This window comes from Dipodomys merriami, unplaced genomic scaffold (genome assembly GCF_024711535.1).
Source record: "Dipodomys merriami isolate MVZ:Mamm:240054 unplaced genomic scaffold, mDipMer1.0.p SCAF_63, whole genome shotgun sequence".
Taxonomy (NCBI): Eukaryota; Metazoa; Chordata; class Mammalia; order Rodentia; family Heteromyidae; genus Dipodomys; species Dipodomys merriami.
In genome coordinates this window covers 524,640-552,316 of record NW_027206213.1, presented here as the reverse complement: position 1 = coordinate 552,316, position 27,677 = coordinate 524,640, and the positions used below count along the sequence as shown (strand labels likewise).

The window sequence follows — 27,677 nt, the reverse complement described above, 5'->3', positions numbered from 1 at the left end:
CCACCTTCCCAGCCATCCCATATCTCTTAACCCATCCCTTCTCTTACTTTTTTTTCTTTAATTGAGATTAGGTGATTACATAAATTTCACATATTTCACAGTATTGTAGAATAGTGATACTTAGAGTCACAAACACATTTAAAGTGATTTTTAAAAACATAAATGTTTTGTGTTTTGCTCTATTCCCCACCCGTATAGGACAATGCTTAGAATAAAATTATAAGTGGAATAGGATATAAAGATTACATCTTCAAGGCCAGGCATGCGGATCCTGGACTGGTGATCCTAGCTATTCAGGAGGCAGAGATTGGAAGAATGGAGGTTCAAACCCAGTCAAAAGAAAAGACCTTAGTATCTCAACCAATAAACTGGATGTGGTGCTGTGCGTCTTATCACCAACCTTATGCAGGGGATGTAAATAGAAGGATCATGATCTGAGGCCAGCCTGGACCAAAAAAGAAAAAAAAAAGAAGGAACGAAGGAACAAAGGAAGGTAGGAAGGAAGGAAGAAAAGAAAGAAGGAAGGAAGGAAAGAAGGAAGGAAGGAGACTCTATCTGAAAAGTAAAACAAAAAGAACTGAGGGTATAGCTCAAGGGGCAGAGCGCCTTCCTAGCAAACCTATGACCTTGAGTTCAAAATCCCAGTACTGCAAAGAAAGGAAGAAAGAAAGAAAAGAAAGCTATGTATTCACTGTAATATCTCATCTTTATACTAACATCTTTACGCTATATTTTATAGCATTAAAACTACATACTCCAGTGCCATACTAAAATTACTTACTCTTTTGCTGGGCACCAGTAGCTTACACCTGTAATCCTAGCTACTCAGGAGGCTGAGATCTGAGGATTTCGGTTCAAAGCCAGCCCAGGTAGGAAAGTCCAAGAGACTTTCATCTCCAATAAACCACTAGAAAACCGGAAGTGGCACTGTAGAGCTCTAGCCTTGAGCTGAAGAGCACAAGGACAGCGCCCAAGCCCAGAGTTCAAGCCCTGTGACCTACAAATAAATAAATAAATAAATAATAAAATAAAATTACTTACTCTAAACTATAAAGGTTTTAATCTTCTTTTTGGTTTGTTTGATTTTTAAAAATTCTCTACAATGCCACATCTTTTTGTGTGTTTATCTTGGTTTTGATTTTTAGATAGTTTTGCTGTATAGCCCAGGCTGGCCTTGAACTTGTGGTCTTCTCCAGGGCTGATCATATGTTTAAAAGCTAGTTTATTTAAGTATATCTAAAATGTTTTCAGAGACGTTTGAGTTATATAGAGTGAAATGAACAATCTTTGAGGTTACTGGCAGAATAGAAGGATTTCATTATTGTATTTGTTATGGAGATGTTGTTGAAGTCATATTTAAATGATGATAGTGACCGTGATAACCATCTAGTTGAAGTTTTCATTTTAGTATTTACTTTTTCCTCAGTTTTCTGCTAAATGCTTTTCTATATTACCCTGTTTCTTTACTTTTTTAATTTTTTTTATTTTTGGTCGGTCGTGGGGCCTGAACTCTGGGCCTGGGCGTTGTCCCTCAGCTCTTCAGCTCAAGGCTAGCACTGTACCACATGAGCCACAATGCCACTTCCAGCTTTTTCTGCTTATGTACTGCTGAGGAAATCAAACCCAGGGACTCATGCATGCCAAGCAAGCACTCTACCACTGAGCCACCTTCCCAACCCACCCTGTTTATTACAACAATTCTGTTAATTGATGTAAGAATTCCCAATATACAGATTCAAAAAATGAACTTCTGTCTCTCCTACTTCAGCTTCTACCCAGGACGCTTCTCACTGTAGTTCTGTTCTCAGCCTCTAGATGGCAGAGTATCTCAGGCTTCCTTCCACCTCCAGGTCGGGTCCACAGTCATCCCTGATAGGCTCTCTATCTACTGGACCTACAATGTCCAGGAGACTCAGGCATGTCCTAGGTCCTCTATTCTTCTCATTCTTTGTTTTCGCTCTGGATCGTCTCATTGAATGCTATCCAAAGGCCAGTGCATCCTAAATGTATTGCTTTAGATTTGACCTCTAGAATCTCCTATAGCCAATTGTCCTTCTGACAACTCCACATGGATGTTGAATGGACATCTCAAAGTTAATATTTTGAAAATAGAATGTCTAAATCCCAACCTTCACTGCTACCCCAAATCTAGTAGTCTTCCCTTTTTTCCCCATCTGGATAAAATACTACTTGGCACTCCTTTGCTCAGATGTAGAGTGGTACTGGTTACTCACCTCCCACACCAGCCCACCAGCAAGTTCTGTTGCCTTTGCTCAGAAATGGCTGCCAAGTTTGACTGATTCTGTCTTAGCTATTTCGCCCTAGTCTAGCATCACTTCCCGTCTATAGTCTTGGCTAAGACCCTCAACTGTTCTCTGTGTCTCCTAGCAGCAGGAGTGAGCATTTTCAAATGCAAATCAGATCGCACACACTATCTCCTTGCTGAACCTGTCTTGGCTACCTTCTGCACTTAGAATCAAAGCAAATTCCTTACCCAGCTTGGAAGGGTTACCTAACCCACCCAACCCAACCCCCAGCCTATGTTTCTGATTTTCTTCTCTTTCCTCTTGAACTTTTTTTTGGCTGGTGGTAGGGGAGAGCTGGATGTATTTTATCTCATAGAAACTAAGTTTCTGCAAAAGTAAACAATGTTATGAGGACACCTTTGTGTATCAGTAATTATTAACTCACAGTCAATTTTGTTTCTTCTTTATCTTCCTATCAGTGTTGTTTCACAGCAGATTTCAAATATCTGATAATTTCCTCTGTAAATTATATATAACTATCACACTGCGACAGTTAGGAAAATGAGTCATCCATATTAGGAAAGATCAAGTGGACAAAATGAGAGAAAGAAGACAGAGACCTCAGCAGACCAGAGCAGGTTTTAATCATGGCGGCAGAGGGACTTCATGTAACAAGGAGCAGTTAGAGATGAAACTCTTCTTTTCCTTGACCTGTCCTGCTGTGGGTTTATTTGCCTGAAACTGTCCAGTTTTAGGGTTTATAGTGTAAAAGTTTAAGCTTCATAATTGATATCTTTGCCTTTTTTGGGGGAGGGGGTCTGGTCGTGGGGCCTGGGCGCTGTCCCTCAGCTCTTCAGCTCAAGGTGAGCGCTCTACCACTTGAGCCACAGCACCACCTCTGGCCTTTTCTGCTTTTGTGGTGCTAAGGAATTGAACCCAGGACCTCATGCATGGGAGGCAAGCACTCTACCACTGAGCCACCTTCCCAGCCCCGTCTTTGCCTTTTAATATGCCTTTTTTAAATCTCTTAAACCATAGTCTGTCTGTCTCTTTCTCTCTCTCTCCTTCTGAATGGACAAAATTACTGCATAGTCAATGGTGTAACAAATCTTAACAACTCCCTCCTTTCTAACTTGAGCCACACTGACTGACTAGCTCTTCCTTACAATCAAGTTCCAGCTTCAGGGCCTTTGAAGTTTTGAAGTAGATGGTGTGCTTCTCTCTCTGTCTCTCTGTCTCTCTGTCTCTCTCTCTCTCTCCCTCTCTCCCTCTTTCTCTCTCTCTTTCTCCCTCTCTCTCTTTGGTTGGTCGTGGGGATTGAACTCTGGGCCTGGGTGGTATCCCTCAGCTCTTCAGCTCAAAGCGCAAGCCGTACCCCTTGAGCCACAGCACCACTTCCGATTTTCTGGTGGTTAGTTGGAGATAAGAGTTTCATGGACTTTCCTGCCCAGGCTGGCTTTGAACCATGATCCTCAGATCTCAACCTCCTGAGTAGCTAGAATTACAGAGGTGAGCCACCAGCTCCCGCCAGTTAGTTCTCTCTTATCTGTCATTTTTCTGTTCAGTTAGTTCTTGCCTAAATGTTACTTCTTGGAGCAGGTTCCTGTCTGCTTCATGGTACTTCTTCCCACCAGGCAAATTACAGAATCTTTATTTACTTGTTTACCGTGTGCCTCCTCCTCAACTGGAGCATCAGCTCCATGGGGACAAGAGCCTCATTCCTGTGGCCATTCCTGTATCAGCAGCACCAATGTAGAGTCAGGGCTCTGGTAGGTATTTAGCATATTTGTTGTCAATCAGTCACATTGTTCTCCATGTTCTCAGGCAACCAAAGGAGGTACCATCAAGGCTGCTTCAGGATTCAGTGCCACCGAGGATGCCCAGGCCCTGAGGAAGGCCATGAAAGGACTTGGTAAGTGAAGTATCCCAACTTCCCTAGGCCAGTGGGACTTGAACCCACAATCAGCGAAAGGAATCACCAACACTCAGGCAATAAGGCTAGGAACCTTTATTAGCCTCAGAGTCTGACCTTCACTATACTAAGACAGTGAAGATCAGCACCGAGCTCTCTTGCAGCAGGGTTTTAGAGGGGCAGGCAGGTGGTTCACAGGTGGTGGGGTCGGTGAAAGCAAGCAGGCCTAGCAGCTAGTGGTTACAAATAACAGTTACAAGTTCAGTAAACAAGGCAATAAGTCACCCTAGCAAAAGTTACATTTCCAGACTTCCCCTTTGTGACATTCCTGAGAAGGATTTAGCTGACCTTTATCAAAATACATTCTTTTTTTTTTCATTAAATATATTATTTCTTTTTTTTATATTATTTTATTTTATTAGTGAACATACTGTACAGAGGGGTTACAATTACATGGGCAGGATAATGCGTACATTTCTTACCAAGCATTGTAGCCTCCTCCTTTTGTTTACCCTTCACATCCCTTCCCAGCCTCCCCCCTTCAAAATACATTCTAAACTTCTGACTTATCATCTCCAAAATCAAACTACCCTCCAGGTTTCCTGAATCTACTCTTTTTTTTTTGGTTGGTCATGGGGCTTGAACTCTGGGCCTGGACGCTGTCCCTCAGCTCTTCAGCTCAAGGCGAACGCTCTACTGCTTGAGCCACGGCACCACTTCTAGTTTTCGAGTGGTTTATTGGAGATAAGAGTCTCATGGACTTTCCTGCCCAGGCTGGCTTTGAACTGTGATCCTCAGATCCCAGCCTCTTAAGTAGCTAGGATTACAGGCGTGAGCCACCAATGCCGGGCTCCTGACTCTTTCTGAGTTTCACTGTTATTTATGACACTTAACCTGTCTAACGCCTTAATTTTCTCTGAGTCCCTACTTCTGAGAAGTTTCTTTTTTTATGATTTTTTAAATTGTGAAAATACTGTACAGAGGAGTTACAATTACATGGGCAAGATAATGAGTACATTTCTTACCAAGCATTGTTGCCGCCTCCTTTGTTTCCCCTTCCCATCTCTTCCCATCTCCCGAGAAGTTTCTTTAATAATTAACCTGGAGTTTCTCTCTAGTGAGAGGTCTGCTTTTAATGCTTGTTTCATCCTTACAGTGTGTTGGCAGTTCAAAGGGGAAATGATGGATAACATGAATTGGGGTACTCTTGGGGGCTTCTCTCCCAAGGGAGGAGGGCTCAAGGGAGAGGGTAAGTTCCTTGAAGCAAGAGGGAGTGTGGCTAGATAGCAGGAAGGACTTTCTGCAGGTGAAGAGTAGCTTGGATGCCCTACTTCTGGTGTGTGTGGGGTCACCTCAGTAAGTATCCTGTGGGAGGTGAATATTGTCCTGAATTGTACATAACAGACACCCAGGAAGGTGCTTTGTGAACAAGTTGACTTTTCCAGACATATCAGGGAAAAGACGTGTTGCTAAAGTGGTAGAGTGCTTACCTAGCATGTAAGAGGTAGTAAGTTCAATCCCCAGATCTGGAAAATAAAAGTACTGCAAGAGTTTAATCAGCTTTATGTTACTATAACAACATGCCTGAGATACTCAGCTTAAAAGGAAGGAAGGTTATTTGGGGCTGATAATTAGGGAGATTTCAGTCCAGGGTTGGTTGGTCCTGTGGAAAAGCAGAACATCATGGTAGGAGTGCAGGGTGAAAGAAGTTGTTCCTCTTTGCAGCCAAAGATGAAGAAAAGAAAAAGAAGGCATCAGGATCCCTGTAGTCAATAGACCTTTAAGGTCACAGTCTTCCCCTTCCCCCATGTCTTAGCTTCCTCTCAATGGGCTTTACCTCTTAAAGTTTCCATCGCTTTCTATTAGCTCACAAAGCTGGTGACGAAGCCTTTATCACATGGGCCTCTGGAGGACATTTCAGATTCGAGTTATAACAGAGGGCACGCATTGATTCTGTAATTTAATGCTGGATTGAAAATTTAATGTACTTATTACACACTTCCCCAATTGCTTAAGCATGCTTTGAATTATATTATGAATCTCTGCACAGATTTTTTTTTTTTTTTTGTGGTCGGTCATGGGGCTTGAACTCTAGGTTTGGGCGCTGTCCCTCAGCTCTTCAGCTCAAGGCGAGCGCTCTACCACTTGAGCTACAGCGCCACTTCCGGTTTTCTGGTGGTTTTATTGGAGATAGGAGTCTCGCGGTCTTTCCTGCCTGAGCTGGCTTTGAACCGTGGTCCTCAGATCTTAGCCTCCAGAGTAGCTAGGATTACAGGTGGGAGCCACTGGCACCTGGCTTCTGCACAAATCTTTGGATGGTTTGTTTTGTTTGTTTTTATTGGTCATGGAGCTTGAACTCTGGGCCTGAGCTCTGTCCCTGAGCTCTTCAGCACAAGGTGAGTTGCTCTACCACTTGAGCCACAGCACCACTTCCGGTTTTCTGGTGGTTAATTGGAGATACGAGTCTCATGGACTTTCTTTCCTGGGCTGGCTTTGAACTGCAATCCTTAGCTCTCTACCTCCTGTGAATGCTATTTTTCAATTACGCTGATACATGTGTAGTTACATAAGGTTTTCAAAGCACATCCACAGACATTATCTCACTGGATAGATGGAGCACCCCTATGAGTGAGTAAAAGCAGTGATTACTATTGTTTTTGCCCCATTTAACAAAGTCCCAAAGAAGTCACGTACCTCTTGCAAACTCTTGCAAACTGAGCCATGGCTCACACTTGGCAATGCCTGGTCTCCAGCTCAGGCCTGCCAACTTGGAATCTACCTCCTTCTTTTTAAGTTCCTCTGCTTGGGGCTACAGCAATGGCCTCAGCTGCTGCAGCAGAACCAACCTGCAGAGTAAGACATTTCATGTACAAGGTTAATGGTGTATTTCAGGGCCCTACCCTTCCATTATACTCTTAAAGATAGGCAGACTGTTAGGGTACACTGCAGGCTACCCTGGCCTAGTCCCTGCTTCTAAAACTTTGCCTGGGTGAACTTTTTGGACAAGGAAATGTTCCCTGGTTCTTATCTGCTATTTAGGATTTCTTGAAGATTTGGGTAAAAACTTTTGGCCACTATCCCTTACTTCGCAATTCTTCTATCCAGAAAGACTTTATTTTACTCAGATTCAGTAATAATACTGATATTAATAAGAGTAACAATAGTAGTAGATGCACTGTGTACATGTACAGTAGTAGCTGTACTGTGTGAGGCATAAAGACAGTCTTTGAGAGAATTACTTGTTTTAAACCTTGAGAGCAACTCACTTTACTTATGAGAACCTGGAGGGCTGGGAAGGTGGCTCAGTGGTAGAGTGCTTGCCTTGCATGTCTGAGACCCTGAGTTCGATTCCTCAGCACCACATAAGCAAAAAGAAAAAAGCTGGAAGTGGTGCTGTGGCTCAAGTGGTAGAGCGCTAGTCTTGAGCTGAAGAGCTGAGGGATAGCGCCCAGGCCCAGAGTTCAGGCTCCACGACCGGACCCCCCCCAAAAAAAATGTAATAAGACTTATGAGAACCTGGAGTATAAGGAGCTTAGCTATATTAGTATATAGCAAGAACACTATGATTATGGACACCACAGCATTCAGAATTCTCAAATCAAAAAGCAGGAAAATGCCAGGCACTGGTGGCTCACACCTGTAATCCTAGATGCTCAGAAGGCCGAGATCTAAGAATGAAGCCACCTTGAGCAGACAAATCCAAAAGACTCTTATCTCCAGTTAACCAGCAAAAGGCTGGAAGTGGAGCTATAGTTCAAGTGGTAGAGCATCAGCCTTGTGCAAAAATGCTAAGTAAGGACATTTTGACACACAACCAATCATTTTTCAGTGGCTGATCTGGGTGGGCCAATAGAAAATGTAAAATAAATAAATAAATAAAAATAATACATTACTTTCTAAAATCTAGTCTTGGTGGTCAAATAATCCATAGATGTTAGCATTACAGTTAAGGCCTACACAGAAATAGCTGAGATCGATCGGTTCATTAAATGATAATGCTAGCAGGATCATCAATAAGATCCCTTTGGGATTCAAGGAGAGGAACTTACATTTCATTCAGGAGCATCAGGCAAAGCTTCTTGGAGGATGGATAATTTGATATGGACCTTGAGAGATGAGTTACAATAGGCAGAATGTGTCTCAGGTAAAAGGAATATGAGCTGAGACCTAATCACAGTAAATGCACAGAATGATGACCTTCAGTGACAGAAAGGTGACCTTCAGTGAGAAATGCTTGTAAAGCAGGAGTAGGTTAATTGGGAGCTTTCTGAGATGTTGGTCCCAAGGATGCTGCAGAGAAAGCTACTCATGGAGCCACAGATATGAAGTGATGGCCCAAAGGCACTGTTAGGAAACCACAAGTGCCAAAATCATAATGCTAAATCTAGGAAAACATCTAAGCCAATAGAATGGTAATGGTAGAATAGAGTACAGTACAGGGGGTAAAGTACAGTAATTTGGCTAGGTACAGGTGGCTCACAGTGGTAATTCTAGCTACTCAATAGACTGAGATCTGAGGATCAAGGTTCAGAGCTAGCCCAAGCAGGAAAGGTCATGAGATGCTTATCTCCAATTAATCACCAAAAAGCTGGATGTGGAGCTGTGGCTCAATCAGTAGAGCACTAGACATAAGAGAAAAAACGTTCAGAGACAGTAAGCAGGCCTGAGTTCAAGCCCCAGGACCAGCACACACACACACACACACACACACACACACACACACACACACACACACACACACACACACACACACACACACACACACACACACACACACACACACACACACACACACACACACACACACACACACTGCAGTAACTCAAGAACTATGCCCAAGAATTAGGCCATGTGCAATCTTTTTGCATGGATATTTACAGTATAGAACAGGAGCTCATAAAGAGCCTCTCATGTTGGGCTACAACCGTATAGTATACACAACAGGCCATTGGATATTTTTTTGCAGACAAGGGACTTGATGAGGTTTTTTTGTTGTTGTTGTTTGGAAAAGGATCATAGCAAGAGCTCTGGGGTGACTGATTGAAAGGTAAGGATTGTAGTTAACACACTAGTAGCTGTCAAAGAAGAAACCCTGAGATCCTAAACTGGTCTATACAAGTGTAAGGAGTTAAAGAGAGAGTAGACATGCAAAACAGATTGCAGAGCAAGATTTTGCATGATTTAGAGAGAATTTGAATATGGAGGAAGAGGGACATAAAAAATATCAAAGCTATTTCCAGGGATTCAAATTTGGCCAACTAAAGGAAAGGTGGAATCTTTTACATAAACAGGAGGTAAGCAAAGGTGAGCCTTGTGCTCAGCTGAGAGCACTAAAAATTAAAGGGTTGGTGGTATCTACTGTCTTACTAATTTTCTTGTTGCAGTTGTTGGTATGGGGCTTGAACTCAGGGCCTGAATGCTGTTCCTGAGCATGATTATTCACATTTACAGACAGGAGATTAATGCCAGTTTCCACTAACATAGATGGACTTGTTCCCTTCTTTTCTTTTCCTTTTTCTCCTTCCTCCCTTCCCTTAGCCTCTTTATCCTCCTCTTCCTCTTTCTTCTTCTTCTCCTCTTCCTACTCCTTGATACTGGATCTCTCTCACTTTATAGCCCAAATTGGCCTTGAACTCAAGCTCTCCCTGCTTCAGCCCCCAAGTGCTAAGATTACAAATGTGTACCACCGTGCCCAACTTCCAGGACCTTTTTTCTTAGCAGACTCTCAGCATTTGTCTGTGTAAACAGTGTTCACAGGGGAAACTTTCTCATTCCTCTCTCCAACCCCAGTCCTTCATTGTCTTTCTCACCCCAGGCACTGATGAGGACGCCATTATCAGAGTCCTGGCCTACCGCAACACTGCCCAGCGCCAGGAAATCAGGACAGCCTACAAGACCACTATTGGCAGGGTAGGTGTAGTCTCTCCTGCTCTGGTGTGCGACCAGGGACTGGTCAGGCCACATGGAAGTAGGGCCTCTTCCTGAGCTACATGCCTGAAGTAGCCTTGACTTTTAAAAGCCAAATCATTTGTCTTATTCACAAACATTTCTAGACATAATTGTTTACCAAAACCTAGAAAAGAGGGAGTCAAGGGAGGGAGGGGATGAGGAGAGGAAGATAGGAAGGGAGATCTCACCAGGTATAAGGGAGCTGTTGAATAGGAGGAACAACTGTGTTAACAACAAGTCATTGAATATTTCAAAGTAGCTACTAAAGAGGATTATGAATGTTCTCAACATAAAGAAATGATAAATGTATCAGGTAATAAATCTGATCCTTACATATGATATACATGTTTTGAGTTGTCATACACTACCCACACCTATATACAACTATTATCTGTGAATTAAAAGCAAAAATACTTTTAGAACTTTGGGAGGTATTTATCAATGGTAAAAAGTACCTGCCTTGCAAGCATGAGACTATGAGATTAAATGCCATTACTGCCAAAGAACTTAAAATTTTTTTTAATGTTTTAAAGAATTCCTTTTGAAGACACACTTGAAGAAAAAACAAGCATACAAGAATAGTTTACACACAAGGTTTTCCTAGTAGATATATTCAGAAGTAATTTTTAGGAGCTGTTGATTCACAGGCTCAAAGCCAAGTTTGGTCCTTTCTCCCCCAGGCCCTAGCAGGCTATGGTTACTATGTGTGCTAAACCTCTGTTCTTCTCAAAAACAGGCAAGGCTGAGCTTCCAGATTGCTTCCCTGCCCCTGAAGATGAACACTCCCCAAACTGACTAACATATCTAAATAAGCTCTCCTAGGATTTAATGTCCAAACGATTCCATATAAACTCATTTGTAGGGGATATTTCTTTCTTTGATGAGCATCAATTGAGGGAGACACCTTGTATTAGTTATTCAGAATGGTAACCAAATAAATACCTGAGAAAACAACTTTAAGGGAAGGAAATATTTCTTTTTGACTCATCATTTCAGAGGTTTTGGTAACTCATGGCAGATTGGACAGGGCACAGCAGAGTAGCTCACATGGCGATGAGGAAGCAAAGACAGAGAGAATGTGCTAGCAGTCTTTCTCTTTTTTCCCCCTTTTATTCTATCCTGGCCCCTGGCCTCTGAGGTGATAGCACCACATTCAGAGAGGTATGTCACCCTAGTTCATCTTCTCTGGGTGATATTTAGCCTCAGAACTAAAGTAACTTGATGGTAATTTGTTAAGATAATCAACATTAATAAATAAACATGATCATAAGCATTAATTTATCATTAAAGTCCATCCATTAATTCACTGAATATGTATGAATAAGATATTAAAATATGCACAGTAGGGTAACATAAAATGTGGTGAAATCAGGTTTGTAAGAAAGACAGATCTGGATTGAATAACAACTGAGGTCCTTATTGTCAGATGATCTTAAGATTCTTAAACTCCCAGACCTGGCCTAAGAGGAAATAATGAACATATATGTTTAGAATTTGGCTCTTTATCCAAATAATTACACTTCTTTTTAAGAAGTGAACCTTAAGAAATAAGCATGAATGATCACAAAGATATAATTCAATACCTTATGTAAACAACTACAAAAATAGACACACAGACAGGATCAAAATTATATTCTATAGGCAGAAATCCTTACAAATGTTAAGTGTTTAAAATGTCATAGATGAATATTGTCTTAAAATACATTCAGGCTATATTAGTAACCAATGCATTTAAGATACAAATGTTATGATCACAAATCTTTATACTTTTTTTTTTTTGTCGGTTGTGCGGATTGAACTCTGGGCTTGGGCACTGTCCCTGCGCTCTTCAGCTCAAGGCGAGTGCTCTACCACCTGAGCCACAGTGCCACTTTGGTTTTCTAGTGGTTTTTATTGGAGATAAGAGTCTCTTGGACTTTCCTGCCCGGGCTGTCTTTGAACCTCGATCCTCAGATCTCAGCCTCCTGAGTAGCTAGGATTACAGGCGTGAGCCACCGGCACCCGGCTTCTTTATACTCTTTTTTTTTTTTTGGGTCCGGTGTGGGGCCTGAACCCTGGGCCTGGGCGCTGTCCCTCAACTCTTCAGCTCAAGGCTAGCGCTCTACCACTTGAGCCACAGCGCCACCACTTCCGGCTTTTTTCTTATGTGGTGCTGAGGAATCGAACCCAGGGCCTCGAGCATGCAAGGCAAGTGCTCTACCACTGAGCCACCTTCCCAGCCTTCTTTATACTCTTAAACTGAGATCTTTTTAGTTTCTGAGGATGATAACAATTGATATTTAGTAATAGTAAAAATAAAAATGAGGAAATATTAATATATGTAGTTAACTTATAGTTAAAAATTAAAAGTTGCTGAGCGCCAGTGGCTCAAGCCTATAATCCTAGTTCCTCAGTACTCTGAGATCTGAGGATTATGGTTCAAAGCCAGGTGGAGCAGAAATGTCTTCAAGACTCTTATCCCCAATTAACTATAATAAAGCCAGAAGTGGAGCTGTGGCTCAAATGGTAGAACACCAGCCTTGAGCACAATAGCTCAGGTACAGTGACAAATAATAATGATGATAGCACAAATAATAATGATGATGATCATAACAATAAAATATTATTTCTATGAAAAATAGCTATATACTCAAAGTAATTTTTATATGTTTCTTTTGAATCAGGATCTTACTATGTAGTTGTGCATCCTTGTGTGTATGCCAGTACTAGGGCTTGTTCAACACCAGTGCTTTACCACTTGAGCCACAGCACCACTTCCAGTTTTTGTGGTAGTTAATAACAGATAAGAGCCTTATGAGTTTCAGCTGTGGTGCTCACATTTCAGCCTCCTGAGTAACTAGGTTTACAGGCAGGAACTACTGGCACCCAGCTGACCTTGACCCTCCTGCCTCAACCTCCCAAATACTGGGATTATACATGTATACCACTTTGCCTGAATCTCCAAAATAATACTTAAAGAGAAGGCAAACATTTTATATTTGCAAATCTCTTTAGTTAATATCCTGCTGGATTCTCAAACTGCTTCTGCATTCAGTTTGTTGTAATATGTGGTGTGGTTGAGGTATATAAGAAAATCTGGTCTTATAAGATTACAGTTAGAAGTGAGGAGCATTTTAATAGCCCTTTGACATAAACACAGTTATGTAGATATGTCAAGAATCCTTGAGAAAACCCCATGTTCACTTGCAAGAGAAAGATAATGAAAAGAAAGCTTTGACCTTGCCTGACCCCTAGTGGCCCTTTAAGACCTCAGACATCTCAGACCACATTTGGCCAGTGGCTCCTTTAAGCTACTGAGGCACTTAAGCCAAGCTGTTTTCTTCTGTTGCAGGATCTGATGGATGACTTGAAGTCGGAACTGAGTGGCAACTTCGAGCAGGTGATCATAGGCATGATGACACCCACCCTGCTCTATGACGTGCAGGAGCTAAAAAGAGCCATGAAGGTCGGTGCTCCTCCCTTTATGCTCTGGGTACAAGGTGAGGGTGGTCTCCAGAAACTTTATAAAGCCCTCCTGAGAGCAGAAGGATAAAGTCTATGAGTCAGATTTCCCTTCATTAGGACAGCTGTGAAAACTGTACTGTGATTGGAAATTGGAAATCGTTTACGCTTTCCTGTGGCTGGAGGCCCCAGGTCTACAAAGCCTAGCTCTACCAGCAGTAGCTGTGATATCGGTACAGTTCCAGAAACTTTGTTGTTACGGTAGAAACTTTTTATTTATTTATTTATTTTCTGGTCCTAGGGCTTGAACTCTAGGTCTGGGTCCTGTCCCTGAGCTTCTTTGGTTCAAGGCTAGTGCTCTACCACTTGAGCCACAGTACCACTTCCAGCTTTTTCTGAGTAGTTTATTGGAGATAAGAGTCTCACAGACTTTCCTACCCAGGCTGGCTTCAAACTGTGATCTTCAGATCTCCTGAGTAGCTAGGATTACAGGCACCAGACACCAGTGCCTGGCATGTTAGCTAGTTTTGTGGAGTAGAACTTTATGACTGACACCTCAGGGCCTCCAGGCTTAGAACTGGCAGGAGAGCCCTGGATTCCCTCGGACCAATCCATCCACTATGCCCTTGTTAGGATCTAGTGTGAAATGACCAAGAATGAAATGCAGAAATGCCATGTCAATAATACTCATCCTGTGGAGACTCTGAGCTAAGTTCAGGAAAGCAAAAAGGCCACAATTGTATATCTCTTTAGGTAATATCCCACTGGATTCTCAAACTGCTTCTGCATTCAGTTTGTTGTAATATGTGATGTGGTTGAGGTATATACCATTCAGAGGAAGAACACAGGGGTCAAGGAAAAACTAAGACTCCCTAACCTGAACCTAACTTGTCACAGCAAGCATCAGTCTATATAAATGTTTGTTATTACTGATAGTAATTACAGTGAACACATTCAATCTAGGTAGGACACTTAGACAAGCTAATAAATTTTGTTGCTACAACCAGTAGGTTGTTTTTCTATGCTGCAGCTTCGTATTCTTCCTGTGTCTGAAATGCAACTTAAAAATGCATAATCTAGTTATTTTATTTTCTCATAGGTGCATACAACATAAAAAATGTGTAACCACTTTGTTATCTGGCTCATGCCATCCTTTCCTCTGGTTTCATGTTTAGGGAGCTGGCACGGATGAGGGTTGCCTGATTGAAATCCTGGCCTCCCGGACCCCAGAGGAGATCCGACTTATTAACCAGACCTACCAGCAGCGTACGTAGCATCCTCAGTGGCCCTGGCTGAGGCTTGGCTGGGATTTAAGAATGAGACTAGCACCAGTGGTTAGCTACTTCAAAGACTTTCTTTCTAGATACACTCACCTGGAGTGTGTGTGTGTGTGTGTGTGTGTGTGTGTGTGTGTGTGTGTGTGTGTGTGTGTGTGTGTGTGTGTGTGTGTGTGTGTGTGTTGGTCTTGGGGCTTGACTAGTTCTGGCTTTTTGGTGGTTAGTTGGAGATAAGAGTCTCACAGACTTTGTTGTCTGGACTGGCTTTGAACCTTGATCCTCAGATCTCAGCCTCCTGAGTAGATAGGATTACAGATATGAACCACTGGTGCCTGCTGCTTCTTAAGATTTCTGAGGGTAAGGGTCCACTCTACCTGGAATCTGGGAAGTTATTCCTCATTACCAAACAAAGAATCACATTTTGCCACAATCAGTCGTGGTGGTACATTCCTGTAATCCCAACATTTAGGAGACTGCAGCAGGAAGATCACAAGGTCAGTCAGAGCCACCCAGAGAGATCCTATCTCAAGGGAAAACACAAGTATGGTTACTCATAATTCTAATCATTCCCAGCAGTGACCTGTGAGAGCTGGCTGGCCCAATTTTTTTATTTTTATTTTTGCCTGTCCCACGGCTTGAACTCAGGGGCCTGGGCACTGTCCCTGAGTTTCTTTTGCTCTACCACTTGAGCCACAGCACAACGTCTGGATTTTTCTGTTTATGTGGTACTGAGCAATTGAACTCAGGGCTTCATGCATGCTAGACAAGCATTCTACCACTACGCCACATCCCCACCCCTGTATTATTTTTATAGAGAAAAAAATAACACAATCAGAGCAGGAGATTATAACTTTGGGAGCTTGTGTTTAGCACCTCCACTCCATGCAGTTTCTCCCCTCTGGGCTGTGGAGGGCTGGATCTCATCCTGGAGAAACTTATCTCAGAACCAACCAAAGGAGTACTGGTCTAGTCACCACCTTCTGTGAATGGTGACAATCAATGGCTTTCAGAGGAGAGCCCAGGATAATAGGAACCAGAAGGAGGATTTCGGTCCCCCTTCTTCATCTTAAGGATCTGGAATCTCTCGTTTCCACTACAACGACAAGATAAACTTATCTTGACCATTTCACTAGAATTTAGTTTGTGAGAAAGTCTGTCTGGGGGAAAGCCCAGGATAAGTTGTTTTGGTGAACTGGTGCTCCTAAAGGGACAGAACTCCAGCGAGGGAGACACAGTATTGGGCAGGAGTCTTCTCTGATGGATGTCATTTTCCTCTTTTGCTAGAATACGGACGGAGCCTTGAAGATGACATCCGCTCTGACACATCGTTCATGTTCCAGCGGGTGCTAGTGTCTCTTTCAGCTGTGAGTTGCTTTCTCTGCCACCTGCTTCTAGCGGGGGATGGGGGTTTTGTTGATTTTTTTTAAAATACTTACTCTCCATCTCCCCCCCCCCCCCCCCCCGTTCCAGCCTCTCATCCTCTCAGCCAATCCCCTTCACAAACATGGATAGTCCCCGGGTGTTGTTCTTAGAATGATTTGTCATTCACAAACCCACGCTGGTCATGTTTGCCCATTTAGTCTATTTTAATTTACTATTCACTAGCCTCCTACCACAAGTACCCCCATCACAAAGCTCACTGAGAGCACTGAAAATGATCAAGAAGCATTCGTATGCGTTAAGAGTTGATATTATCATGAGGGAACAGATCAGGATCACAAGTCACTGGAAGGCAGGAGAGACTAGGATTGCAGGAACAAAGCAACCTCTGCTTCCTGGTGGACATGCTGGTTCACAGAGGACCCTGAGCATGTCTAAGATTCCAAGAAGCAGAGATTTGGGTTCATATACTTCAGGAAGGAAATGTAGCAAGGACAAAGTGAGAAGGTAGGAAGCAAGAGGTGTGTTTAGTGAACAAGATGATAAACAATGAGGCTGATTGTTCTGGAAGCAAGTCTGGAAGGACAGGCTGTGTTGGAAGGAGCTTGTACTTTATTTAGATAGTAGTAGGAAGCTGACATTTTGGGAGCAGCGGATGTTGTGATGGTGATGGTGGTAATGACCAGGTAAGAAGTTCTGTCTTACATCAGTGATGCAGTTGAGAAATATAGCTGGTCTTAGCTAGAGGTGGGATAGAGAAAGATTGCTCAAGATACTGCATATGACCCCTAACTTCCTCCTTCCTGAATGGGAGAGTTGTGTTTCTTGCTGCTTTTTAGACATTTCCTTATGGTTGTATTCTACTATCACCCTAAGTCACTTTCATTTACTGAACCAGGGCTCATTCTTCTTCCTGAGCTGCCTGGGTTATTAATGTTCTTTCTCTTCTTCTCAAACTCAAAGTGAAACCCTGGAGATTATCTCCAGCTCCCACTCTGCCCAGGTCCTGTCTCTGATATTTACTTAAACTATTCCTGTCTTATGTCCTTCCCATTTTTTCCTTTCCTCCCATATTTATCCCTCGTTGAACTATGCTTAGACCATACAATATTAAGGCAGCACAAAAAGAAATATTGTCTAACAAGGAAAGTAGCCTATTTCTTGGCTAGTATTTCCCCCCAGGCTTTACCATGCCCCTCTGTGTGTTGGTATGCTTTGGAGGTTGCATTACATCTGTTCCTCAAGCCCCACCACAGGTCACATGTTCTCCTAACTCTCCTCTGTTCTAACCCCTTTCTGGTAGAAACTGATCAACATAGCAAGTCTGAATCAGATAGGAAGTTTGAGCAGTGAGGAGAGGTGGGGGGGGGAGGAAGAGGAGATGGAGGGAGCATTCTCTCTGCCCTCCCCTGGCAAAGACACCCATGTAACATCAGGGGTCACATTGGCGGTCCTGCTGTGTTGATAAGGTCTCTGGCACAGACCACAGCCTGATACCTGCAAAGACATTCAGATGACATCCGCCCTGCCTCCCTAGGCTGGAAGATCCACCCTTTAAGGCATTTTGTCTCATTTCCAAGTTTTTGAGTTCCTGTTGACAGGTTTTCTATCTTCACAGCACCTCAAGAGCTTCATGGGTGTTCTCTTGTTCTCCTTGAGTTTTTTTTTTTTCTTCTTTTTTTCTCATCCTCAGGGTGGCAGGGATGGAGGGAATTACCTGAATGATGATCTCATGAGACAGGATGCCCAGGTTGGTAAAACTATATTTCTCCTTTAGGTAAATTGTCTCAAAAGGCCTTAGTTAGTAGATGGTCTTTTTTGTTGTTGTTTACAATTATATTAGTCAGGCTGGAGTCCGTTATAAAGAAAATATTCCCATACATGATCTTTCATAATAGAAAGTATGAGGGACTTAGGAGTGGCATTGGACATAATCATATCTGGGTCCTAGACTTGTGTGTGTTTGTGTATGCCAGTACTGAGCTTGAACTCAGATCCTCACTTTCTGGCTTGGCTTTTTCACTCAAAGCTGGACCCATACCTCCACTTTTTTTTTTTTTTTTTTTTTTTGCTGGTTAATTGGAGAGAAGAGTCTCATGGACTTTTCTGCCCAGGCTGGCTTCAAACTGCAGTCCTCAGATCTCAGCCTCCTAAGTAGCTAGAATTACAGGCATGAGCTCTAGTACCTGCAGGGCTTCAGACTTCATAATGTTGAAGCAGTGCTGGAAATTGAACCCAGGGCCTGGACCATACTGTGCAAGTACTTTTCCACTGAGGTACAACCTCAACTTTTGAACCACTTTAAGTGAAGAAACCTGCCTTTGCTCTCTGTTTTTTGTTTTTGTTTTTGTTTTTTTTTTGTTGGTCGTGGGGCTTCAACTCTGGGCCTGGGCGCCATCCCTCAGCTCTTCAGCTCAAGGCTAGTGCTCTACAACTTGAGCTATAGGGCCACTTCTGGTTTTCTGGTTGTTTATTGGAGATAAGGGTCTCATGGACTTTCCTGCCAGGGCTGGCTTTGAACCTCGATCCTCATATCTCAGCCTCCTGAGTAGCTGGGATTACAGGCGTGAGTCACCAGTGCCCGGCTTGCCTTTGCTCTCTTTACTGCACTTTTTATTTTCCTTGGCACTGGAGATTGAACTGTGCATTTTAATTTCATTCACTTGGACCTATATAAAACAGCTTGGAACAGAGGATACTCAAGAGACACTTTCTCCTTGGTACCTAGCCCACTGAAAATGTTCTGACACCAACTCCTGTGCCAGAAGTCACTAATAATAACAGCTCATAAAAGTGCAACCTAAACAGGCACCAAACATTAAGACTTTATATTAAGTATATCAGTGGATCCTTACAATAACCCTAGGATTGTGATATTTGATTTACTGATAAGAAAACAGGACTGGTCTTGGCTGGGAAGGTGGCTCAGTGGTAGAGCACTTGCCTTGCATGCATGAGGCCCTGGGTTTGATTCCTCAGCACCACATAAGCAAAAAGGAAAAAAGCCGGAAGTGGCACTGTGGCTCAAATGGTAGAGCGCTAGCCTTGAGCTGAAGAGCTGAGGGACAGTGCCCAGGCCCAGAGTTCAGGCCCACGACCGGACACACAAAAAAAAAAAGAAAAGAAAAGAAAAAGAAAACGGGACTGGTCTTTTCACCGACACCCTGTATTTGTAGCCAATACCTGACTACAGTGAGGTATTGTTTTGAATCATTGTATGGAATATAAACTACTATGTTCTATGCAGAAAAGAGCCTGTTGTTTTTATTAGAAGGAAAAGAATATTTGCATGGTTTGGGTTTCTCAGATCATGTGCACTAGAGTTCCAGCAGGAGACCCCTAAAAGCAAGCATTCCCATAGAAACAATGGGAACTGCCTGACTCTTTATACTCTAGCCTTGGAAACTAATTTTACTTCTACCATACTTTATTAACCAAAGTAATGTATCAGTCAAGGTCTTACAATAAACATATTGAATAAGATGTGTACACACACATACAGTGGTCCTCCTTAATTTACAATGGGAGTATATCCTCATAAATCTAGTAAGTTGAAAATGCTGTAAATCTGAACAAGCATTTGGTACACTGAGCTTGTCTGAACACCCTAGCTTAGTAATGAGTACCTCTAGCTTGTTTAGCTGACTGGCTACTGCCTCCATTTCAAAAAATAATCATACTGCATGTATATTGCTAGCCTGGGAAAAGATCAAAATTCAAGATCAGAAATATGATTTACTGAACATCCATCACTTTCACACTGTTGTAAACTTGAAAAATCAGAGGGACCATCTGTTTGAGTGTGTGAGTTTTCCTCTTCAACCAACAAAATAAAACTAAGTCCATGAGATTATTTGATGTGTTGGAAATACTTGTACATGTCCTGGAACGTTCTCTTTGGTGTTTTTAACTAATGCTTTCTTTGGCTTCAGGAACTATATGAGGCTGGAGAGAAGAAATGGGGGACAGATGAGGTGAAATTTCTAACCATACTCTGTTCTAGAAATCGCAACCATCTCTTGCATGGTAGGCACTTACCATTAAAGGCACTTTATAAAGGAACTATTTTTTGGTGTGTGTGGGAAGGTCCTTGAACTCTGTGCCTGGGCACTGTCCTTAGGCTTTTGTGCTCAAGGCTAATCCTCTACCACTTGAGCCACATCTCCAGCTCTGGCTTTTTGGTGGTTAATTGGGGAAAAGAGTCTCACAGACTTTCCTGCCCTAGGGTTGGCTTTGAACCATGATCCTCAGATCTCAGCTTCTGGAGCAGCTAGGATTACAGACATGTGCCATCAGCTTCTGGCTCCCTAAGGAACTATTTAACCACCAGTGAAAACTTTTCCTCTTCATTTGGGGCATAAAAGGAACTGTACTGAACTATTTTTACCTTGGAAATGTATGAATCCAATTATATGAATGAAGACCGATTTCTGGAAAATAAATTAGGAATAGCTAGCAGATTATTTATAATGTATTCATAAAAGTTTGGTACTCCTGTTTCCAGGAAATTGACTTATAGTGAGTCATTTTTCCTAAAGCTGTCCTAAGACTTGCATTTTCTTTTAGTTACATAAGAGAGCAATGAAATAGAAATGTTGGTTGAAGTGTATCTCTATTTAACACTCAAGCTGTGAAACCAAAGTAAGTTATTCCTTTGGAGCTTATGTTGCATGCAATGAATAATGGATAATTTCAAATTTTATTTCCTATGTGTGATGTTTCTTATTTATATTTGATACTTCAAAACTTTGTAATGTGCTTTTACCTTCTCTGGGGAAAGATACTCTACAAACAACATATTTATTGTCAGGATTATATTCTTGTAAACAGTAATAAGGATCTAATAGGGACATTTCATCTCAACTTTATGAACATTATAACTTTATAAAGCCAGCATAGTGTTATCACACACACACAGATTTACAAAGCTTTGTGGGAATTATGACAAGGATGTCTTTGCTAAGTTGAAGACATAGAGTAATTGAAAAGTACAACACATTTTGAAGTTATGATTATTTCAAGTATTCCCCAGTAACAAACAAGACCAATTATTCATGATTTGGTAGGGACTTGTGGCTTAGTTTAGTAATTCATTGCCTTCCCTTGCGGATACAACAATTCAAATCTCCCCCTGGTGGTGTTTTCTCAGAACTGCAGGTCCTCAGAAGTTGATGGTGAATTTGTAACAATTTTCACTTGCTGGCACAAGTCAATTGATAGATGGCTGAAGTGACTGTTTGTAAGCCACTAACAGAAAATATTTTAAGCACTGTTTGGATAGAGTAGTATTTCTAGCAGGGTACTGTGACTCACACCTGTAATCCTAGCTACCCCAGAAGCTGAGATCTGAGGATTATGATTTGAAGCCTGCTAGGCAGAAAAGACCATGGCAGGAGACTCTTATCTCCAATTAATCATCCAAAACAAAAACAAACAACAACAAAACCAAGAAGTGAAAGTGAGGCTCAAGAGGTAGAGTGACAGCCTTGGGTGAAAAACCCAAACAAGAGCATGAGGCCTTGAGTTCAGCCCCCAGTACTGGCACACACACACACACCACACACAGACACACAGACACAGACACACACAATAATAATAATAATTAATCTTACCAACTAGCAATAATGATGAAAACTAAGGTTCTATTAGTAAGTTTTCTATCTCTTTGATGCAGTACATACAATAAGCATTCTGTCTTGCAACATCTGGAGTAATCATTATTCTCCCCAGTATGCAGAGGAGAAAACAGGTTTAAAGAGTATATCAGGGCTGGGCATATGACTTAGTGGTAGAGTGCTTGCCTAGCATGCATGAAGCCCTGGGTTCAATTCCTCAGTACTACATAAGCAGAAGACGCCAGAAGTGGTACTGTGGCTCAAGTGGTAGAGTGCTAGCCTTGAGCACAAGAAGCTCAGGGACAGTTCCCAGGCCCTGAGTTCAAGCCCCAGGACTAGCAAAGAAAAAAGAGAGAGAGAAATTATGTCAATCAGATTCTGTGATTTGGAGTAAATATGCGCTTAACTCTAACTTAAAGAGAAAATATCCTGGATTGGAGCCAGAGGTCATTCTGTTGACATCCTAGGAGTGAGTTGTGCATTCCAGGCATCTTAATGATCTGCTCAATTAAAAAAACTCCCAGGAGGAAGTTGGGCAATGGTGACTCAGCCTATAATCTTTGCTACTTAGAAGGCTGAGACCAGAGGCTTGAGATTCAAAGCCAGCGTGGACAAAAATGTTTGCAAGATAATTACCTACAATTAACCAGTAGAATGCTAGACGAGAAGCATGGCTCACATGGTAGGGCATCAGCTATAAATATATAAGCTGAGCTTGAATGAAAAGCCCTTAATGAAATCCATTTATACACATACATACACACACACACACACACACACACACACACACACACACAGAGCACATACACACACACACATATAAATACACAAAAACTCTTAGGAGGGCAGACCTGCTAAGTCTTAACTGAGTAGATGGTCCACTCGTTTAGTAGAGGTTTTGTGTTTGTTATTGGGTATGGATCGATGGCCTCTGAGAATCAGATTGATAGGGGAAAGACCCTATAAGATCCTATACCAAAGAAGGTGATTAAGGAGATAAACACAATAGATATCTGCTATGAGAAAGCTTTAGAAGAAGCCAGCAAGAGAAGAAAGCATATCCATCATACTAAAAAAAATGGCAAAAAGAAAAAAAAAACAAAACTATTATGCCAAAGTCTAATAAAAGATGAAACTGGCTGTTCTCAAATGTGACTCCATTTTGAAAAGGCTGAGTTGCTTGAGTTTTAATGAGCCAAAAGGAAGATGAACATGTAGGCGAGGGCCTAGGCCAAAATTACAGGATATGCATTCTGCTTATTAAAAGTAATGAGAAAATAAAGCAGCCGTCTCAGGGAATGTCTCCACTTCATGTGTAAGGACACAAGGTCCAAGGTAAGGAAAGGGATTGCCTGGGGTCCTCCGTGAATACCCAGGCTCCTTCCTCCTGGCCTTGGGCCCAATCCACTGTGGTTCTCATCTATAGTGCTGATTAGTCCCCTTTTGAATAAACAGTGTAAACTCACTAAAAGATGCCATTCTCTTCATAAACTTTAGTTCCTTCGATTGTTTTTTATTGTTAGTAATTCCATTTTGTTATTGTTTTTAGTGTTTGATGAATACAAGAGAATATCACAGAAGGATATTGAACAGAGCATTAAATCTGAAACATCTGGTAGCTTTGAAGATGCTCTGCTAGCTATAGGTAAGTTCAGAAAGGGGGGGACAGAAAAACAAATATTTCTTTCTTTTATTCTTGTTGTTGGAAGTTTTTTTTTTGTTTGTTTGTTTGTTTTTGGGTCCAGTCGTGGGGCCTGAACTCTGGGCCTGGGCGCTGTCCCTCAGCTCTTCAGCTCAAGGCTAGCGCTCTACCACTTGAGCTGCAGCGCCACTTCTGGCTTTTTTCTTATGTGGTGCTGAGGAATCGAACCCAGGGTTTCATGCATGCAAGGCAAGCGCTCTACCACTGAGCCACCTTCCCAGCCGTTGTTGGCAGTTTTTTCTCATGATGATATAGAATTTTTTTCAGAGATCAAAATTGTTTCAATCATTCATAGTACATTCCAGAATTATTTTTTACTTACTTCTTTTTCTATCTAGCTTTTCTTTCTTCCCTCTTTCTTTCTTCCCTTTCTTCTTTCTCTCTCTTTCTCTCCTCTCTTTCCTTCTTTCCTCTCTCTCTTCTCTCATTCTTTATTTTTTTTTTGGTCGGTCATGGGGCGTGAACTCTGCCTGGGCACTGTCCCGGCGCTCTTCAGCTCAAGGCAAGCGCTCTACCATTTGAGCTACAGCACCACTTCTGGTTTTCTGGTGGTTTATTGGAGATAAGAGTCTCACGGACTTTCCTGCCCGGGCTGGCTTTGAACCTCGATCCTCGATCCTCAGATCTCAACCTCCTGAGTAGCTAGGATTACAGGCGTGAGCCACCGGTACCCGGCTTCTCATTCTTGCTAAGTTGTCTGAGCTGGTCTGGAATTCCTAGACTCAAGAGAGATGGAAGGCCGGGCGCCCGTGGCTCACGCCTGTAATCCTAGCTACTCAGGAGGCTAAGATCTGAGGATCCAGTTCCAAGCCAGTCCGGGCAGGAAAGTCTATAATACTCTTATCTCCAATAAATCACGAGAAAACCGGAAGTAGCACTGTGGCTCAACTGGTAGAGCACTCACCTTGAGCTGACGAGCTGAGGGACAGCACCCAGGCCCAGAGTTCAAATCCCAGAACCGATGAGAGAGAGAAAGAGAGACAGAGACAGAGAGAGAAAAGAGACAGAGAGAGGTGATAAGATCATGATTTGAGGCTAGGTAGGACAACTAGAACCAGAATCTATTTGTAAAATAAACTAAAATCAAAAGCAGGTGTGGCTCAAGTGATAGAATGTTTTCTTATTAGTTGGAGATCCTGAGTTCAGTTCCTCAGTACTGAAAAAAAAAGTGATCTTGAGAGTAGCTGAAACTACAATTGTATGTACCAGCTCTTCCAGAATTTTCATTTTATTTTATTTTATTTTATTTTGTCGGTCACGAGGCTTGAACTCTGGGCCTGGGCATGGTCCCTCAGCAATTCCATTCAAGGCTAGCGATCTACCACTTGAACGACAGTGCCACTTCCAGCCTTTCCTGTTTATGTGGTACTGAGAATCAAACCCAGGGCCTCATGCATGCAAGGCAATCCCTCTACCACTGAGCCACCTTCCCAGCCCTCTTCCAGAATTTTAAACAAGAAATAGTACATACAACCTGGTTTTTATTGTGTCACATAGCTTCTCTATCTTATTATACAGGTAAGATGATACTATGGTAGCTTCATCTTGCAAGTCTATGAAAGTTAGAATGACTGTTTCATACAGTAAACATAATAATCATTTGGAAACTATATGTCACCCTTTGTTTTGATGGCCTTTATTATTTACTTCTCTAGTAACTTGATAATAAATTGAGGAAACTTCCCATAAAGAAAATGTTGCTGGGCTCTGGTGGCTCATGCCTGTAATCCTAGCTACTCAGGAGGTTGAGATCTGAGGATTGAGGTTCAAAGCCAGCCTGGGCAGAAAAGTCCATGAGACTCTTATGTCCAATAAACCTCTCGAAAATGTTCATGGCTGGGTGCCAGTGGCTCACACCTGTAATCCTCACTCTTCAGGAGTCTGAGATCTGAGGATCATGGTTCAAACCAGCCCGGGCAAGAAAGTCTATGAGACTCTTATCTCTGATTAATCACAGAAAAAATCAGAAGGGGTGCTGTGGCTCAAATGGTAGAGTTCTAGCCTTGAGTTAAAAGGAGCTTAGGGACAGCACTCAGGCCCAGAATTCAAGGCCTAAGACCAGCAAAAAAGATTTTTATAAAAAGAAAAGAAAAAAAAAATGTTCATGAAACAGGGGGGTGGGGTGGGAGGAGTTGGGAAGGGATGGGAAGGGGAAACAAAGGAGGAGGCAACAATACTTGATAAGAAATGCACTCATTACCTTGCCCATGTAATTGTAACCCCTCTCTATGGTATTTTCACAATAAAAAAATGTTCATGAGCCGGGTGCTGGTGGCTCATGCCTGTAATCCTAGCTACTCAAGAGGCTGAAATCTGAGGATCACGGTTCAAAGCCAGCCCGGGCAGGAAAGACTGAGACTCCTATCTCCAATAAACCACCAGAAAACCGGAAGTGGCGCTGTAGCTCAAGTGGTAGAGTGCTCTCCTTGAGCTGAAGAGCTGAAGGACAGCGCCCAGGCCCAAAGTTCAAGCCCCACGACCAAAAAAAAAAAAAAAAAAAAAAAAAATGTTCATGAAACATTGTTTGGCTGGCAATCAAGAGAAATTTCTTGCTGCTCTGTACAAATGGAGAGACAACTGTCACTTTTCTTTAGTTTCTTAGATCTTATCTGTAATCTTTTCTATGTTTTTCTCTTGACAGTAAAGTGTATGAGGAATAAACCTGCATACTTTGCTGAGAGGCTTTATAAATCTATGAAGGTAAATGGCATCTGAATGACTTCGGCACATCTCTTACCTACCTTCTCAGGCTTGCTTATATCCCCATCTAACTTCTAACCTGAAATATCAAGCATCATATATCCAATTCATCATATATTTGCTGGGCATGGGCGGTACATCCTTATAATCACAGCACTTGGGATGCAGAAGCAAAAGGATCATGGGTTGAAGGCTAACCTGGGCCACAAAGCAAGTTAAGGCAGGCCTGGGTTTCCTAATGAGATGCCATCTCAACCCTTCTCCAACCCTCATAAAAACCACAAATTCATCAGATACTTCAAGTGCTACTGATACTAAGTAATCATTAGTGAGTACTATTATTGAGTACACAGTGTGAATCACAATGCTTAGTATGTATTATTTAATTTGACCCCACTATAGCTCAACAGGGCGGGTATTATTACTGATTCTATTTTACAGATGAGGAAACAGAGGCATAGAAAAGACATATAATTTCCCAAGGTCTTCAGTGAGGAAGTAGTGGAGCAATGATACAAATACTTGAAATTTTGTTTCAGAGCCCATGTTCCTAACCCTGGCTTGTACTCTATGCAGACTCCATGATAGGAACCATGCAAGGTGCAGGAAAGATGAAAATACAGTTCTCTCAAGGACTGTCTGCCTTGTAAGGAAAGCAAGTATGTATAAAACATCAACATTAAGAATATAAGACATTAGTCCAGGATCCAAGTATTATAAAAACATGCAGGAGATGGTGTGTGTTTTTCAATGGTTTCATTTTAGGGGGATTCTAAAGTTGGCATATTTGGACCTTCAAGCAATTTTTACACAATGGGGAGTCATGGTAGTAGATAAAATGCAAGCAAGCTGAACAACACAGTGTGTCTCTAGAAAGGTAGAGAGTGCAGTGTCCCCCTGCTCAGAACATAAGAATGTTAGACAAGTGAGTTGTGGAAAGCTGTGAATCATATGGCAAGGAGTAAAGATGACCTGTGTCTCCAAGGTCTTGGAGCAAAGGACACTATAAGGAGAGTCACCTACTATCTTGCCTCACTAGCCTGGGGGAAGAGCATTATCTGAAAACTCAAATCTCACTTTCTTCCATAGGGCTTGGGCACGGATGATAGCACCCTCATCAGAGTGATGGTTTCCCGTGCAGAGATTGACATGCTGGACATCCGGGCAAATTTCAAGAGGCTTTATGGAAAGTCTCTGTACTCTTTCATCAAGGTAGGGCAAACAGCACCTCCTTGGCCCCGGGGAAAGCACCCGTGAAAGGATGGGGCCTAACCCCAACACTTAGCCCTTCTGGTCTCCTCTTTGACATCTATCATCCCTAATAAAAATAGTTCTCTACTTCAGATATTTACAGGCTTTCTCTTTTCATACACATTTCTAAGCCTTTGCCAGATTATAAAGCTGGAACTAGTTGCCTTTCAAATACTGTCATTTTTTTCATGTTGATCTCAAATT

General features: G+C 42.2%; 1 protein-coding gene across 1 annotated transcript in view; it reads left to right on the top strand.

Annotated features, from left to right (window-relative positions):
- The window catches only part of Anxa4 (annexin A4), a 68,045-nt gene that overhangs the window by 35,910 nt on the left and 4,458 nt on the right, over positions 1-27,677 (top strand). The window contains exons 3-12 of the mRNA XM_070004471.1: positions 4,071-4,158; positions 9,974-10,068; positions 13,439-13,552; positions 14,724-14,814; positions 16,110-16,189; positions 17,899-17,955; positions 20,138-20,231; positions 23,370-23,465; positions 26,164-26,222; positions 27,312-27,434. Coding sequence (XP_069860572.1) covers positions 4,071-4,158; positions 9,974-10,068; positions 13,439-13,552; positions 14,724-14,814; positions 16,110-16,189; positions 17,899-17,955; positions 20,138-20,231; positions 23,370-23,465; positions 26,164-26,222; positions 27,312-27,434 — 897 coding nt within the window. The remainder of the gene's footprint in view (positions 1-4,070; positions 4,159-9,973; positions 10,069-13,438; positions 13,553-14,723; positions 14,815-16,109; positions 16,190-17,898; positions 17,956-20,137; positions 20,232-23,369; positions 23,466-26,163; positions 26,223-27,311; positions 27,435-27,677) is intronic.